This window comes from Phyllostomus hastatus, unplaced genomic scaffold (genome assembly GCF_019186645.2).
Source record: "Phyllostomus hastatus isolate PE091 unplaced genomic scaffold, TTU_PhHast_1.1 phas_scaffold_93, whole genome shotgun sequence".
Classification (NCBI taxonomy): Eukaryota; Metazoa; Chordata; class Mammalia; order Chiroptera; family Phyllostomidae; genus Phyllostomus; species Phyllostomus hastatus.
Genome location: NW_025334042.1, coordinates 21,476,994 through 21,492,604, shown reverse-complemented (window position 1 = coordinate 21,492,604; position 15,611 = coordinate 21,476,994). Strand labels below are relative to the sequence as shown.

Genomic DNA, 15,611 nt, shown 5'->3' with positions numbered 1-15,611 from the left:
ATACTAGTTTCAGTCTCTTACATTGTGTATTTGTCATATTTGGGGGCTCCCAATGTTTTAGTAGCTTTCTAAATTTGCAGAAGTGCTCATAGTATGAGTTACACCTCTACAGTGTACATACTAGTCAAAACTCAAAATTCCTGATTCTCATATGTCTAGGTGGATGCAAGCATGTTACCTCAGAGCCACTAGTCACACACACCCACAGATGACTTCTATTTAAATATAAGGAAATAGGGGATTTAGTCACAACTTTCATTTTGCCGGCAGGAGTGGAGTAGAGGTGGTCATCTTGAAGGGCAGTTAATAATTGCAAGGTTAAAAATTCCTAAGCAGAATTGGCTTTGATGCTGGCAGAAGTAATGGTTATAATGAATTTGAATTTTGGCATTTAGTGCTTGGTAGTGACCGGAATAGTGATTTCCTGGACATCAAACGACTTCTGCAATGTTATTTTGGGTGATGTCATCTTTGCATCTGTTTTTTTCAGCCCTTCTAGCGACATAGTGACAGTGACACTACTATCCTTTAATCAGTTACTTTTATCTTTAATTTAGCCAGAGTGGATTTGAAGACTGCTAAAAATTCTTGATAAGAATACTTTTGGTATGGTACACATTGTTTGCATGTTTATAGAATAACAAATATAAAGATAACCCTAAAATTATGCCATAGAGGTTTTAAAATAACTCCTGAATACCTCTTTTGGCAGAGCCACCTGATGGTGCTGTAAGGAAACTAGTTGGGCCTGCCTGGTGTGGCTCAGTAGATTGAGCACTGGACTGTGAACCAAAGGGTTGCTGGTTGGATTCCCAGTCGGGGCACATGCCTGGGTTGCACTCAAGAGGCAACCACACAATGGATGTTTCTCTCTCTCTCTTTCTCCTTCCCTTCCCCTCTCTAAAAATAAATAAATAAATAAAATCTCTTAAAAAAGAAAGAAAGAAAACTAGTTGGTAATTGTGAGTTAACATGTCTAAGTTAGGAATCTCTGTGATTGTTAAAATGGTGCATCTTCAAAGATGCTGTTGCTCCCCTGTAAGGTTTGGTACTTTATTAATTGGTTTTTATGTTATTATAAAAAGGCTTAAAGCCCTGAAACCAAAAGTCAAGAAGCATTGCGACCTAAGACTCCATTTTAAACTCAAGCCACTTTGTTTGTTTGTTTGTTTGTTTGTTTGTGGAAGAATATTATTGACTGGTCTGTCATGTTAGAAAGGTAATTATAGTTGCTTAACACTGATTTCTTTTTTACACACATGCCTCTACTATTTTATTCAATACACAGTTGTAGGTTTGCTCTCAGGTGGTTTGTGTTAATAGTTGGACTATTGGGTTGGCCCAGAAGACTGTGTGGTTTATTCTGTAAAATCAGACAGATTTTTCATTTTTACCAATAAGTTTATTGATTTGGTTATTTTGGGTATGTCAGCTATCTCCTATTTATTGGCTTCTAGTGGGTAGGGACCAAGGTTACTGCTAAGCATCTTCCCATGTATAAGACAGCTCCACAGCAAAACGTCAGTAGTACCAGAAAAGTTCGCAAACCACTCTTGACACGTTCGATCAGTGATAGCACCTTCTCTACACACTGCACAAGTCTTCTTTTGTGTTTCAGTTACATTCTTACCTTTCTTGAAATAATACGCCCAAAATGTTGCATAGTTTATTCCATCTTCAATATCAAAATAGATGCGTAAAAATTTTGATTAGGTTTTGATAAGGTTTTTGTTAAGGTTAAGTTAGGTATCTTAGGTGTGTAGAAAGTATAAGGGGTTTTGGTAGGCTAGGCATGTTTTTTTAAAAATTGGGAAACAGGCCAATAATTTCATAATTCCTGGGTAGCAAAATAAAGTTAATTTTTGTCTGTTTCGCTATAGTTGCCTCTCAGTTGTTGGAATTACAGTTTAATTTAGCATTATTAAGACAATATCGGTACTTTTAAAAGAATTTAAAGGAGAGATTTAAGCTGATACAGCAAAAGAACTCTTCAAACCAAAAACAATCAGAAAATACTAATGCAGAGAGATAAACAGGTAATAAACTCAGGGGATACCCTTAATGCTTCTGTTGATTCTTAGTGTCCTAGAGCTTTGGTTTTAATGAGCAGTGCTTAGAGGCAGAATACAAGGTAAAGTAGGAGAAAAAAACAAGCTTTCCCAAAGAAGGGAACTTCAGCCTTGGTTCTGGATTGTTGGGGGAGAGATCTTCCCTCATAATTTTAGGCACAAATCCTTTTTGTTGCCAAAGTAGGGCAAACTTCATACTATCTGTTATTCCATAGAATCTATGTTGAGCATTTCAAATAATACCAGATTGATACACAGTCATCTACCACAGTGATTTGTCCACTATTGTGCCATGGCACACTGGTGTGCTGCAAGAATTTTTCAAACATGCGGTGCCTGACTATTTAGTCAGGGGTCCTGGCCTCTTTTCCCTTAGGTTGTCAAATAAAAAAATGACAACAGCCAATACAATAACTGTCTGGTGTGAATGAATCAAAATTATACCTATTTTTTGTCAGATCTGCAAAAAAAATAGATTTTTTGGTGTGTCACAGAATTTTAGTAATTAGCTTATGTGTGCCATGAGATGAAAAAGGTTGAAAATCACTGATCTAGCAAACAACAACAACAACAAATTCTCTCCTGAAGAGCACATTTAAAACATAATCTTCAAAATTCCCACAAATGAACGACCAAGAAAAACAGGCTTATACTGTAAAATTACAAAATGTGTAAGGAATTATGAAAATGGTTTAGCAGAAACAACAAATCACAAAATAGAACCTCAAAGATTGCAGATATTGTTATCAAATATAGATTATAAAAGATGAACGCTTAATATGGTTAAAAGAAGGAAGGTACTCAAGGAATGATCAAGAAACAAAACATTGATCAGATGTGAGAAAAGAACCAAAAGGATCTTTAAGAAACAAGCAAACAACAACAACAAAAATGCCCTGGCTGGTATGGCTCAGTTGGTTGGAGCATCCTCCTGTACACCAAAGGGTTGCAGGTTTGATTCCCAGTCAGGGCACATGCCTAGGTTGGGTGTTCGGTTCCCAGTCAGAGTGCATACAAGAGGCAACCAATTGATGTTTCTCTCGCTTGTCAATGTTTCTCTCTATTCCCCCACCTCCCTTCCCCTCTCTAAAAAATCAATAAGAATGTCTTTAGGCAAGGACTAAATATGTATATATGAACTTAGAAACTGACTGGACAAGGTGACTACCTCTCAGAAACAGCTGAAGAGACCAATTGATGAACTGGAAGATAGATCTTAAGAAATTGCAGAGAATGTGATTTCTTTTTTAAAAGTTTTTTTATTGTATTTTATTCCATAACCATTTAGTCCCCTCATACCCCCTCCCACCCACACAATCACCACACTGTTGTCCATGAGTCCCTTTTCCTTTTTGCTCAATCCCTCCACTCCCTACCCTCTCGCTCCCTTAGCTGTCATCCTGCTATGAGTCTGTCTGTTTTCCTTGTTCGTTCAGTTTGTTCATTAGATTCCACATATGAGTGAAATCATATGGTATTTGTCTTTCTCTGACTGGCTTATTTCACTTAGCATAATGTTCTCTAGGTCCATCCATAATGTCACAAAGGATAAACGTTTCGTCCTTTTTATTACTGAGTAGTAGTCCATTGTGTAAATGTCCCATAGTTTTTTTGTCCACTCATCTATTAGTGGACACGGGCTGCTTTCATAGGGGTGCTTATGTTCTTTCAAATTAGTTCACATTTTTGGGTTCCTTGGATATATTCCCAGAAGTGGGATTGCTGGGTCAAAAGGCAGGTCCATTTTTAATTTTTGAGGTATCCCCACACTGCTTTCCACAGTGGCTTCACCAATTTACATTCCTGCCAACAGTTCAAAGAGGTTCCCCTTTCTCCACATCCTTGCCAGCACATGTTTGTTGATTTATTGATGATAGCTATTCTGACAGGTATGGGGTGATACCTTATTGTGGTTTTAATTTACATTTCTCTGGTTATTAGCGATATTGAGTATTTTTTACATATGTTTATTGGACTATCTGTATGTCCTCTTTGGAGAAGTATCTATTCAGGTCTTTTGCCCATTTTTTTATTGCATTGTTTGGGTTTTTGGTGTTGAGTTTTATGAGCTCTTTAAAGTTTTGGATATTAACCCCTTATCAGATATATCAGTGAATATGTTCTCACATTCTATGGGTTGTCTTTTCATTTTGTTGATGTTTTCCTTTGTTGTACAAAAACTTCTTAGTTTGATGTAGGACCATTTATTTATTTTTTCTTTTGTTTCACTTGCCTAGGGATGTAATTTTTTGCATTTGTATGTATCTCCATGCATCCAAAAAATATTGCTATGAGCAGTGTCCATGATTTTGCTGCCTATGTTTTCTAATATGATTTTCATATTTTGGGGGTCTAACATTTAAGTCTTTTTTTTTTTAATAGGAGTAAATCTTTTTTTTTTTTAAGATTTTATTTATTTTCAGAGAGGGAAGGGAGGGAGATAGAGAAAGAGAGAGAAACATCAATGTGTGGTTGCTGGGGGTCATGGGCTGCAACCCAGGCATGTGCCCTGACTGGGAATTGAACCTGCGACACTTTGGTTCACAGCCCACGCTCAATCCACTGAGCTACGCCAGCCAGGGCTACGTTTAAGCCTTTGATCCATTTTGAATTGTTTCTTGTATGTGATATAAGTGGTCTAGTTTCTTCCCCTTTTTTTTTTTTTTTTGCATGTACCTGTCCAATTTTCCCAGCACTATTTATTGAGTAAACTATCTTTAGCCCATTGTATGTGCTTGCTTCCTCTGTCAGATATTAGTTGACTATAAAGATGTGCACTTATTTCTGGGTTCTGTATTCTGTTCTCTTGATCTCTGTTTTTTTTTTCCAGTACTATGCTGTTTTGATTACTATGTCCTTAGAGTACAGTTTCATATTAGGTAGCATGATTCCTCCAACTTTGTTCTTCTTTCTCAGGATCACTGTTGCCATGCAGAATGTGATTTATTAAGAGGCTAAGAAATGGAAAATGGGAGATGGTACAGAGAAGTAGAACACGGGATGAGAAGATATAAAATATTTTATTGGAGTTTCAGAAGGAAGTAATAGAGCAGTTGCTGAAGAGGATATATTTGAGGAGCTAATGGCTGAGAATGTTATGGAATTGATGGAAGATACATTAGATTTCAAAGAGCTCAGTGAATTCCCAAGTAAAATAAAAAAGAATTTCACACTTAGACTTACGATTGCAAAACCACTGAACACCATTGACAGAGATTAAGCAACCAGAGATAAAAGAGATTTTAGGAATCAGCTAGACTGACTGATTTTCTGATTAGCCATAATGCACACCAGAAGGCAGTGTACTGGAAGGGAATATGTGCCTAGTAAGAATTCTGTATATAGCAAAGGCAATGGGTAAAAATAAAAGTTTTTTTAGAGAAACCATCATTTCAGAATTTACTGGAAAAAAAAATCAGTGGTGTCATAGGGGAAAAAGGAAAATGATTCCAGAAGATCTGAAATGGAAGAAAGAATAATAATATAGAAAATGGTCAACACTTACATAAATTGAATAAATAATGACTATAAAATAATGACTAATAAGTATAAAACAAAAATAATATATAGGCACAAAATAATATTTGATTTTAATATTAGACATTGTCACATTTGTTCTCTGATCTGAGAAATTCCTAGTAGATATAATAAGCTTTTTTATTTTTTCATTGTTTTTTAAGATTTTATTTATTTTCAGAGAGAGGAGAGGGAGGGAGTTGGAGAGGGAGAGAAACATCCATGTGCGAGAGAAACATCGACTGGTTGCCTCTTGTAGGCCTCCAACTGGGGACCTGGCCCACAGCCCAGGCACATGCCCTGAGAGTGAATTGAACCAGCGACCTTTCAGTTCACATGCTGATGCTCAATTCTCTGAGCCACACCAGCCAGAGCAAGTTTCATATTTTTTATGAATAAAACTTAAGGCAACATTTTAATAGGATGCTTTGTTAATGAAATGCTTTATGAAGGAAAGAAATCCTTGATCTGGTTTTTGTAGCACATTATAGTCCCTTCCCGCCCATATCCACATGTTATACTTCATGCAATTATTCTGATCTATGAGTTATAATCATTTTATGATTAATACTGACTTCATACTTAATCTCTGTGTGTCTTTAGTTAGATATGTTATTTCTCGTAGGATAACCTGTAAAAGAGAGATACTAGTGCATATGGCTTGTTTTAAGAAGTGGTGAGTTGGTGCCTTTAATGCATTTAGTTCAGTGCCTAGCCCAGAGTATTAATACATTTGTTTTTATTTATTGTGGTTATAGTTTTTTTTCCCCACTCCATTGTGTGAAAGCATTTTCCATTTTGGTGTGCTTCATATTTCATCAACCCTAAGATGCACATCTGTTGTATACTGTAACTTCTCTGAAAATTGGGAAACACTCTAAAATATTTGGTGTGTCATAGTTTAGTAAATGGAAATTTTTTCTTTGTTATGTTATAGTACCCCTTTAGATTTTATAAAATATAGTAATGTATCTTTATAATTTTGAATGGCCGTGTACCACTTTACCAGTGAGTGTGTCATAATTTCCTTTTTCTTTGACTTTGGGTTAGTTCCATGTCTTGGCTGTTAATAAATAATGTTAATATGTGGGAATGAGTTGCACTATTTTATACAATCTCCAGTAAAGAATGAGTAGACAAATTTTATGCCAATGAGAATTATTTTTAAGTTATTTGCTAATTTAATAAGTGTAAGATGGTGTTTTATTTTTGTATTTGTGTACATGTGTATTCTTTTTAGAATTTTATTTACCTAGTATTCATTTTTAGTGTTCTGTTGCAGTTTTGTATTATCATCCATCTGCTGTGATTTGCATATGTTTCTTCAAAGCTAATTTCCTATGACATAGGGATTTACATTTAACTTTTAACATCACCTTAACTTCACCTATTGCGGGTTTTCTTCACATTTAAGTAATGGAAAAAGTCTTTTACCTAAATTTGTATTTTTAATGCAACTGGCTTTTAAAATTTATAATTAGGTCCTTTGATTATTTAGCAGGTAACATCTAAAGGAACTGGTTTAAATCCTAATGCCAAAGTGTGGCAAGAAATTCCTCCTGGAAATACTAATGCCACGCCAGTAGCTCATGGAACTGAAAACTCTTGGCATGAAACAGCAGCCACATCAGGGTCTCATCCTGAGGGTAAGTCCTAAATATTTCATCAAAACAGATAATGTATTGGTTAAACATATAGCCAGATCAGCTTATAGAACTTTGGGGTGCAACCTTTGATTATAGATGTTTAACATGTAATTTGTATACAATTCTTATATCTAGTATGAATGGTCACTGATTTTAAATAATAACCGTATCTTTGGTCTTGCCTTTAACCCATTCATAATGTATTTATAAATTAGTTGTTTTTTTTGTTTGTTTGTTTTTTTAATCCTTACCCAAAGACATTTTCATTTGCTCTTTTAGAGAGAGGAAGGGAGAGAGAAACATTGATGCAAGAGAAGCATCTGTTGGTTGCTTTCGTTCGCACCCATACCAGGGATTATAATGTCCAAACTGGGGGTTGCATGCACCCATGCTCAGACAGGGGATGATCCTACAACCTAGGCATGTGCCCCGAACAGGAATCAAACCTGCAACCCTTACCTTATGGGGCAACACTGCAATCATTGGGCCACACTATCCAGGGCATGATATTTATAAATTAGTTTTGATCTACCATCATCGGCAATGCTGTTTACCCACTTATTTGACCTTGGGCAGGTGACTTAATTTTTTCATACTTGTGTCCTTGATCTATAGATTAAATAATAATAATAAAATAGTAACAATGATAATGATAATAATGGCAGAATTAAGTGAATAAAGTACATTAAGTTGTCTGATACATATTGCTGTATAAGTTTAAGCTACTGTTAATCATTTTTGCTTATCCATAATTGTCACAAAGTAACTCCCTTGGGAAGAGAACTCTTACTTAAAACCATGTGGACATTTTCCCAACTGGTAGATTTCCTTGAAATATTGTTATAGAAGACGTAGGACCCAGAGTTCCTAAAGATAAGATTTAAAGAATTTCTGTTTATTTCCCATATGTTTTCTTTCATACAGGTAATACAGAGCTTTCAGATGATATGTGTAAGGAATATGAAGTAATGTATTCATCATGTGAAGCCACAAGAAATTCTACAGGCGTTGAAGAGTCAACTGATGGAATGATTTTAGGGCCAGAAGATCTGAGTTACCCAATATATGACGATTCTGGTAAGCTTTAGGTTTTACTGGTCAAATGAGAGTGCATTATGCTACCCACCCCCACCCTCTCACACATGCCCCAAGTCTCTTTATCATTGTTTTAATTAACCTATAGCATTGATTAGTTTACTTTCTTATTAGGAGTTTATGTAAATGAAATGTTACTAGGTGATCGTCATAAATACTGTTTTAAAATGGCCAAACAAGAAAATTGTAATTTAAAAATATATTTACTTTAAATTTCCTATTTAAGTGTTAAATTAAAGCTAAAAGGAAAAACATAGTCAAAATAGTTGAAAGAGACCTAAATTACAATTTTTTATGAGGCTTAAGCCTTAGCCTAGTCTATTAATTGGGATTAGTGCAAGTTCTGCCAATTTTCCCATCATTTTTTTCAGTGTGAAGTGCATTCATAACTGTGAAGTTGTGGGATTAATTTTAAGGAAAAGTGTGTATTGAAAAGATGGTTTACTATAATTAAGTTGTGAAACGTGTTTTTCACATTCATTTAATTGTCACGGATTAGTAGTTGATTGGATTTCAGATGGAGGAAATTTAAAGGGCCATAAAAATGCACTGTAGACCCTCATGACCTAACTTTATTTTTCTAATTTCTGAAGGGTCTTTTTGGAAAATAAGTGTAATGGGAGGGTAGGCATTTCTATCTCTGCCTTCTGTCAAATTATATAAACCACCTGTGTCTCCAGTTTCCTTATTATATATACTTGGACTGGATTTCTAAGGTCTCTTGGCTTGTAGGTTGATTTCTGAAGTGGAATAGGGTGGTATTTCCATATAATAATTTAAGGTGGTAGATTCTACTTTCTACTTGTGGTCATAATATACCTAACTACTGGCTACTTTGAACTTAGAGTTGATTTAAAGGATGTGGCAGCCAGTTGGTATTTTAATAAATGTGTCATAATGATATTAAAAGGTTAAATGAAGTTATTACTCATTTAGGTAGCAGGAGGGTAGATGAATTTTTTATATTAGATTGTATACACATAAAGATAGAATGCTTATATTCATTTTAATGTAGTTAATGTAAAAGGTCACTTTGAATCTTGAATAGTAAGACAAGGTAGTAGTAAAATTATGCACAGAATTTATCTTTATATACATCGTATTGTCTGTGTATTTAAAGGAAATTAATCATTAATGCTTTTTAAGAAGAGGACAAAGTAAATCCTTTGAGTTTGTAATGTTTTGTGTAAAATAGTGATGGTTTTTCAAGCTTGAGTCCTGAAAAAAAGTCTCATGTTCTGGGTTTAAATAATAGGAAGCATGGAAGACTCTTAAAGAGTTGATCTGGTCCTTTGGACATTTGAGTTCTTTAAATATTCCTAGGAAGACAATGGTACTCTAAAATTAAGGAAATAAAAGAGTATTAAGAGATAGAAATCTAAGGAGTGTGACTAATATCAGATTTACTATTAGTACTACAGATGTGTGTGTATATATTATATATCCCATTTTGTTTAACTAGTTACTATTTTGAAATTTAGATTAATACTACTCTTGTTCTTTCTTTATTTTTTGTTAAGATTTTATTTATTTATTTTAAGAAAGAGAGGGAGAGAAACATTGATGTGCGAGAGAGACATTGTGCACATTTGTCTCACATGCCCCCAACCAGGGATCTGGCTGGCAACACAGAAATGTGCCCTGACGGAGAATCGAACCTGTAACCTTTTAGTTCTCAATCCACTGAGTCACACCAGCCAGGGCTTGTTCTTTAATTTAAAGTATTTAGGGTAGTATTTTGCAATACGGTAGCCAAGTGAGTTTGGTATTAATAGTGCTTTGTTAATTACTTGATAAAATTTTTTAAACTGATGTGAAATCTGTCTAAATGAAGAATAGATAGGTGGAAAGAAATTAGTTGGATATTGAGCTATCTGAATTCTAAAAGAAAAACAGTTCAATTTGATCAGTTTAATTTGTGTGTATTTTGTGCCTTACTCTGAGTATAACAATATGTAAAGTTTACCACCTGTGGTAATTTGGTTTTAACTTTTTCCCTCTTATTTTTAACCATCAGGAGAAAGCAATTCAGCAATTTCTACAGAAGATCTAAAAGAATGTCTGAAGAAACAATTAGAATTCTGTTTCTCACGGTACACTACTTTTTTTGTGGATTTTTTTTTTAATTGTTTGGTTAGTAGCTGTAAAATAATGTGTGGGATAGAGTGGAAGACTGGTGGTTTTAATTTCCTTCAGTGATATATTTTGGTATCATTCCTCTGTATTTCTTAACAAAATTTAAAAATATAGTCTTCAATTGGATATGCAAAGGATATTTTATTCTCAGTAGAAAGTATAATGAGATTTCTCTTAGATACTTTTCCTATGAACATATTCAGATTTATGGTTCTTAAAAAGGTAGTTATTTCTTCACTTATATTTTTAGTAGTTGACTCTGATCATAGAGTTATGTTTAGCAAGTTAAGTGGATGGGCATAGAATTTATATTATCAATATCTTCTATTAAATAAGGAGTTATTTTGGAAAACAGTTTAAGATGTCTTATTTACAGGTAAGAATTACATAGGTGTATTTATAGGTTAGATATCATAACATTTCAATACGTAGAACTGCCCCTTCCAAAATAAATTGTTTGTTCATACAAATGTAATAAGGCCTTTTATTTTCCCTGTATCTGGTGAGTAGGACCAGTAAACCAATTTTTGAAGCTAGAAACTTGGATTTTATCATTGACTTTTTTTTTAACACTTTCAGCATTTATTTTATGCTGAATTTATTCCTGGGCCATAAGTTTTTGTTCTTTCAGTTGTGTCTGGATTGTGAGTGTGCGTGTGTGTGCATGCACATGTGTGCATCCTCCTCTCCTGGTTTAGGGACAGTCCGCTCTTTTTCAGTAAGGATCATGTCTGTGTGGCAGGCAGAGTTCATATGGGTTAATCTGCCCATGAACTCTGTTCAAGTTCTGCACCCCATCTTGGGAGCTTTGTCCACCTGGATGTGCTTAATGACCAGAGGACAGTATACATCTAAACCCTTAAAGTTCAGCATTGGTTTCTGCATTTTTTCCTTAATCCTTACCCGAGGATATGTTTATTAATTTTAGAGAGAGAGGAAGGGAAAGGGAGGGAAATGGGGGAGGTGAGAAGGGGGAGAGAGAGAGAGAAAGAAATAGAAACATTGATTGGTTGCCTCCCATACGTGCCTCAACTGGGGATCGAACCCACAAGCTTTTGGTGTATGGGAGGATGCTCCAACCAACTGAGCCATCCAGCCAGGGCCACTCTGCATTTTTAAGCACGTGCAGCAAAAATTCAGCCGTCTTTTTGAGCAGTTGGCCCAGTGTCTGGCCCCACTGTTGGACTGGGCACGCCTGCCAACTCCACCATTATATTGACAGAATGGCACATATTGCTTCTGTAAAGTGACACCCTTCAGGTACTTGGTGGCTTTTTGGACATGCATACCCTTGAGGGCTTGGACACTTTCACGAGTATTTTTAAAGTGAACAAGAAGATTTGAACCTTTTGATTTTCATGATTTTGTGGGGTTTTCTGGGACAAGTGAGTAGTGAATCATTTTCAGAAGTCACCTCAGGCCACTATTGGGAAGAGGCTTTTTTTTAAAAATATTTTATTTACTTATTTTTAGGGAGAGGGGAAGGAAGTGAGAAAGAAAGGGAGTGAAACATTCATGTGTGGTTTTCCCTCACCTGGCCTACAACCCAGGTATATGCCCTGACTGGGAATTGAACCAGTGACCCTTTGGTTCACAGGCTAGCACTTAATTCACTGAGCCACACCAGCCTGGGCTAAAATTTTTTGGCAGGGAAGAAGCTTTTTTTATTTCTTTAGATAACAATTCACTGTCAACTCGTTTGATTTCTCATCCTAAATATCTCCCTTTTCTTCCCCTCCTTGTTATTCCTTGTCTTCATAGTCTCATACAGGCCCTAGGATAAAAGCGAGAACCTCCTGTCCTTTTTTTCTCTAGTCAGTTGTGCCTATGATACAATTCATTTTCTGTAACATACTTGTAATAATTTTATTTATTTATTTTAATCGTTTATTAATTTTTCAATTGCAGTTGATATACATCATTATATTAATTTCAGGTGTATATCAAGTGATCAGCTATTACATAATTTACTAAGTGATCCTCCTGATATATCTTGCACCCATCTGACACCATACATAGTTATTAGAATGTTATTGATTATACCCTATGCTGTACTTTACACCTTCGTGACTGTTCTGTAACAACCAATTTGTACTTCTTAATCCCTTTACTTATTTCACCCATTCCTCCAGTCCTCCTGCTGGCAGCTGTCAGAATGTTCTCTGTATCTATGTGTCTGTTTCTATTCTGCTTGTTTGTTTATTTTATTTTTTCAATTCAGTTATTGCTACATATGTATTGCCATTTTATTGTTCATATTTTTATTTCTTCTTCCTCTTAAGCCTGTAGAGGTTGCATTTTAAAAAAATGTCTTTAGAAAAGATTTAGTTTGTATCTCTCAGATCAGTCATGACCTCCAGAGGGTTAAAGACCTTTTTTAAAATATTTCATATGATACTGGTTTGGTGATGATGAACTCCTTTAGCTTTGTCTTGTCTGGGAAGCTCTTTATATGTCCTTCATTCTAAATGATAGCTTTTCTGGGTAGACTAATCTTCGTTGTAAGTCCTTGTTTTTCATCATTTTAAATATTTTTTGCCAATCCCTTCTGGCCTGCAAAGTTTCTGTTGAGAAATCAGCTGACTGTCTTATGGGAAATCCCCTGTAGGTAACTAACTGCTTTTCTCTTGCTGCTTTTAAGATTCATAAAAAAACTAGTCAGGCTTTTTTTGTCTAGTCAGACAGGAGGTTCTTGCTTTTGCTCCTAGGGCCTGTATGAGGCTTGTGCTGGGCTTGGAGGTGCCCAGGTGAGGCCACTGACCTTGGTATTTTACTTACAATGTATCTTGGTATGAGCCTCTTTGGGTTCATCTTCTTTGAAACTCTCTGCACTTCCCAGACTTGTATGTCTATTTCCTTCAGCAGGTTAGGGAACTTTCATGCCATTTTTTTTACATAGGCTTTCAATTCCTTGCTCCAACTCTTTCCCTTCTGGCACGCCCAAATGTTGGTACGCTTGAGCTTTTCCCGTAGGCTCCTTATTCAGTCCTCATTTTTTGGATTATTTTTTTCTTTCTGATGTTCTGCTTGGGTTTTTTTCTGCTTCCTTGTTTTCCAACTTTCTGATTTAATCCTCTGCTTCATCTACTCCACTGTTGATCCCTTTAATGTTCTTTTCATTTCAGTTAATGTATTCTTCATTTCTAAGTGGTTCTTTTTTATGGTTTCTAACCCTGTTTTTATGTTTCCTATCTCCTTGTTGAAATGCTCAGTAAGTTCATCTACTCTTTTCCTAAGTTCATTGAGCATCCTTATAACCAGTGTTTTGAACTCTGCATCTAGTAGATTGCTTGTCTCCATTTTGTTTAGTTCTTTTCCTGGAGTTTTGTTCTGTTCTTTCCTGTGGGGTGTGTTTCTTCATGTCCTCATTTTGACAGCCTGCTTGTATTTGTTTTTATGTTATGTAGAGCTGCTAGTCTCCTGGGTTTGGTAGAATGGCCTAACATTACTAGTTCTGTGAAGTCCAATGGAACACCCTCCCCAATCACCCAAGCTACACACTCGAGGTGTGCCCCCTATGTGGGCTGTGTATACCCTCTTCATATAGTTGAGTTTTGATTGCTGTTTGCATGTCAATGCAAGGGACCTACCCCCAGGGCAGTCAACTACAAAGACTGGCTATGACCGCCAACCTACAACTACCATGAAGGATTAGCTGTGCAGGGACCCACCCCACAGAGTAGGACTTACTTCAGAGGAACTCTGGTGCCTGCTGACTTTGCCCCTTGAGTGGATTGCTGGGGGAAATGGTTGGGTGGTGCTTCAGCATGGTCTGAAGCTGTCCACTCGGTGTACTAGCTTGGGGGCCTCCCAGAGGTGTAGGCCAAGGTTAGCTGCTGCCTATATTCTTCCCAGGGCCACTAGGCATGACCTATGGAGTAATATGCACATGGTTGCTACTTGTGCTGGGTATGGAGGTGCCCAGACAAGGCCAAGCTGTTGAACCAAGGCCTAGGGCCACTTAATGAGAGGTATGAGGCTCACTGAGGCCTGATCCTACTTGTTTGAAAGACTTGAGGAAAATCTGAGGCATGGGCCAGGACAGGTCATTTGTATGGAAAAGATACTGGAAACAGCTTGATGATCCTAAAAGTTGAGTGGGGAGAGGCCTCAAGGAACCACCAGGGCAAGGCAAACAGTTTGAGCCAGGTTGATGGAGATTCAGATATGGTGACTGCCTCCTAGCTCTGTTTGTCAAAGGAACAGTGGCCTCTGCCAACACTTCTGTCTGGGAGAAAGCTCCCTCCCATCCCAGCAGGCCCTAGTGTCAGACAATTCAGTTCTTCCCCATATGTCTCCTGGTGCCTTTCAAGCTGATTCCCCAGCACTTGAGCTCAGAGGGAGTGAGTCTGAGTAAGAGGAACTGCATAGGACTCCAGAAGCTCTCAGGGGGTCCCTCTGTCTGTCTCAATCCCCACTGGTCGTTACAGCCAGAAGTTACTGGGACTTTTCTTTCTGGCGCTGGAATTCTAGGAGACTTGGTATGGGGCAGAGGGACCCCACTCCTCAAGGATGATCTCTGCAGCTGAGATATCCCTCCTGATTATCTGCCACATAGGGGTGTGAGACCAGCATCTCCTACCAGCGTCGATGTGGCTTTTTCTTTTCAGTCCCTGCTTGTATGACTTCCATTCAGCCAGGTTTCAGGTGGTTCTGAATGATGGTTATTCTGCAGTTTAGTTGTAATTATGATTTGGTTGTGGGAGGAGGTGATTACTGCACTACCTACACTACCATCTTGACTGGAAGTTCCTTGTACTTATTTTAATGTCTTTGCCTTCTGACTGGATCATTTGTGTGTCTGTTAATACTGAGTTTTTTTCTGTTCATTCTCTATCATAATTTTCCTTTTTGCATGTCTTTTAAATTTTGATTATATGCTGGATATTACTTGTAAAAGAAGGTAGAAGCTTCTGGTGATACAATTATTTCCTCTAGAAGAGATTTGAGCTTTCTTCTGGCATGCTGAAGCAGATTGATTGCTTCGATCCAGTCAGAAATTAAACAGTCAGGGCTGAGCAGGTATCTTAATTAGACCCGATCTACCTCTATGTTTGTTCCTTAGGCATAATTTTCTCAGGCTTTTAATTTAGAGGTTGACAGTTTTCTATTACCTCTGTTTTGAAACACCAAGGGAGATTTAGTTCTG

General features: G+C 36.7%; 1 protein-coding gene across 5 annotated transcripts in view; it reads left to right on the top strand.

The window, feature by feature from the left end:
* The window catches only part of LARP4 (La ribonucleoprotein 4), a 71,723-nt gene that overhangs the window by 12,018 nt on the left and 44,094 nt on the right, over positions 1-15,611 (top strand). For 3 of the 5 annotated variants that reach the window (XM_045829116.1, XM_045829119.1, XM_045829118.1), the window contains exons 2-4: positions 7,084-7,231; positions 8,156-8,308; positions 10,344-10,419. In XM_045829116.1, the coding sequence (XP_045685072.1) occupies positions 7,084-7,231; positions 8,156-8,308; positions 10,344-10,419 (377 nt within the window). The remainder of the gene's footprint in view (positions 1-7,083; positions 7,232-8,155; positions 8,309-10,343; positions 10,420-15,611) is intronic. The other 2 variants (XM_045829117.1, XM_045829120.1) reach the window with 1 other exon arrangement.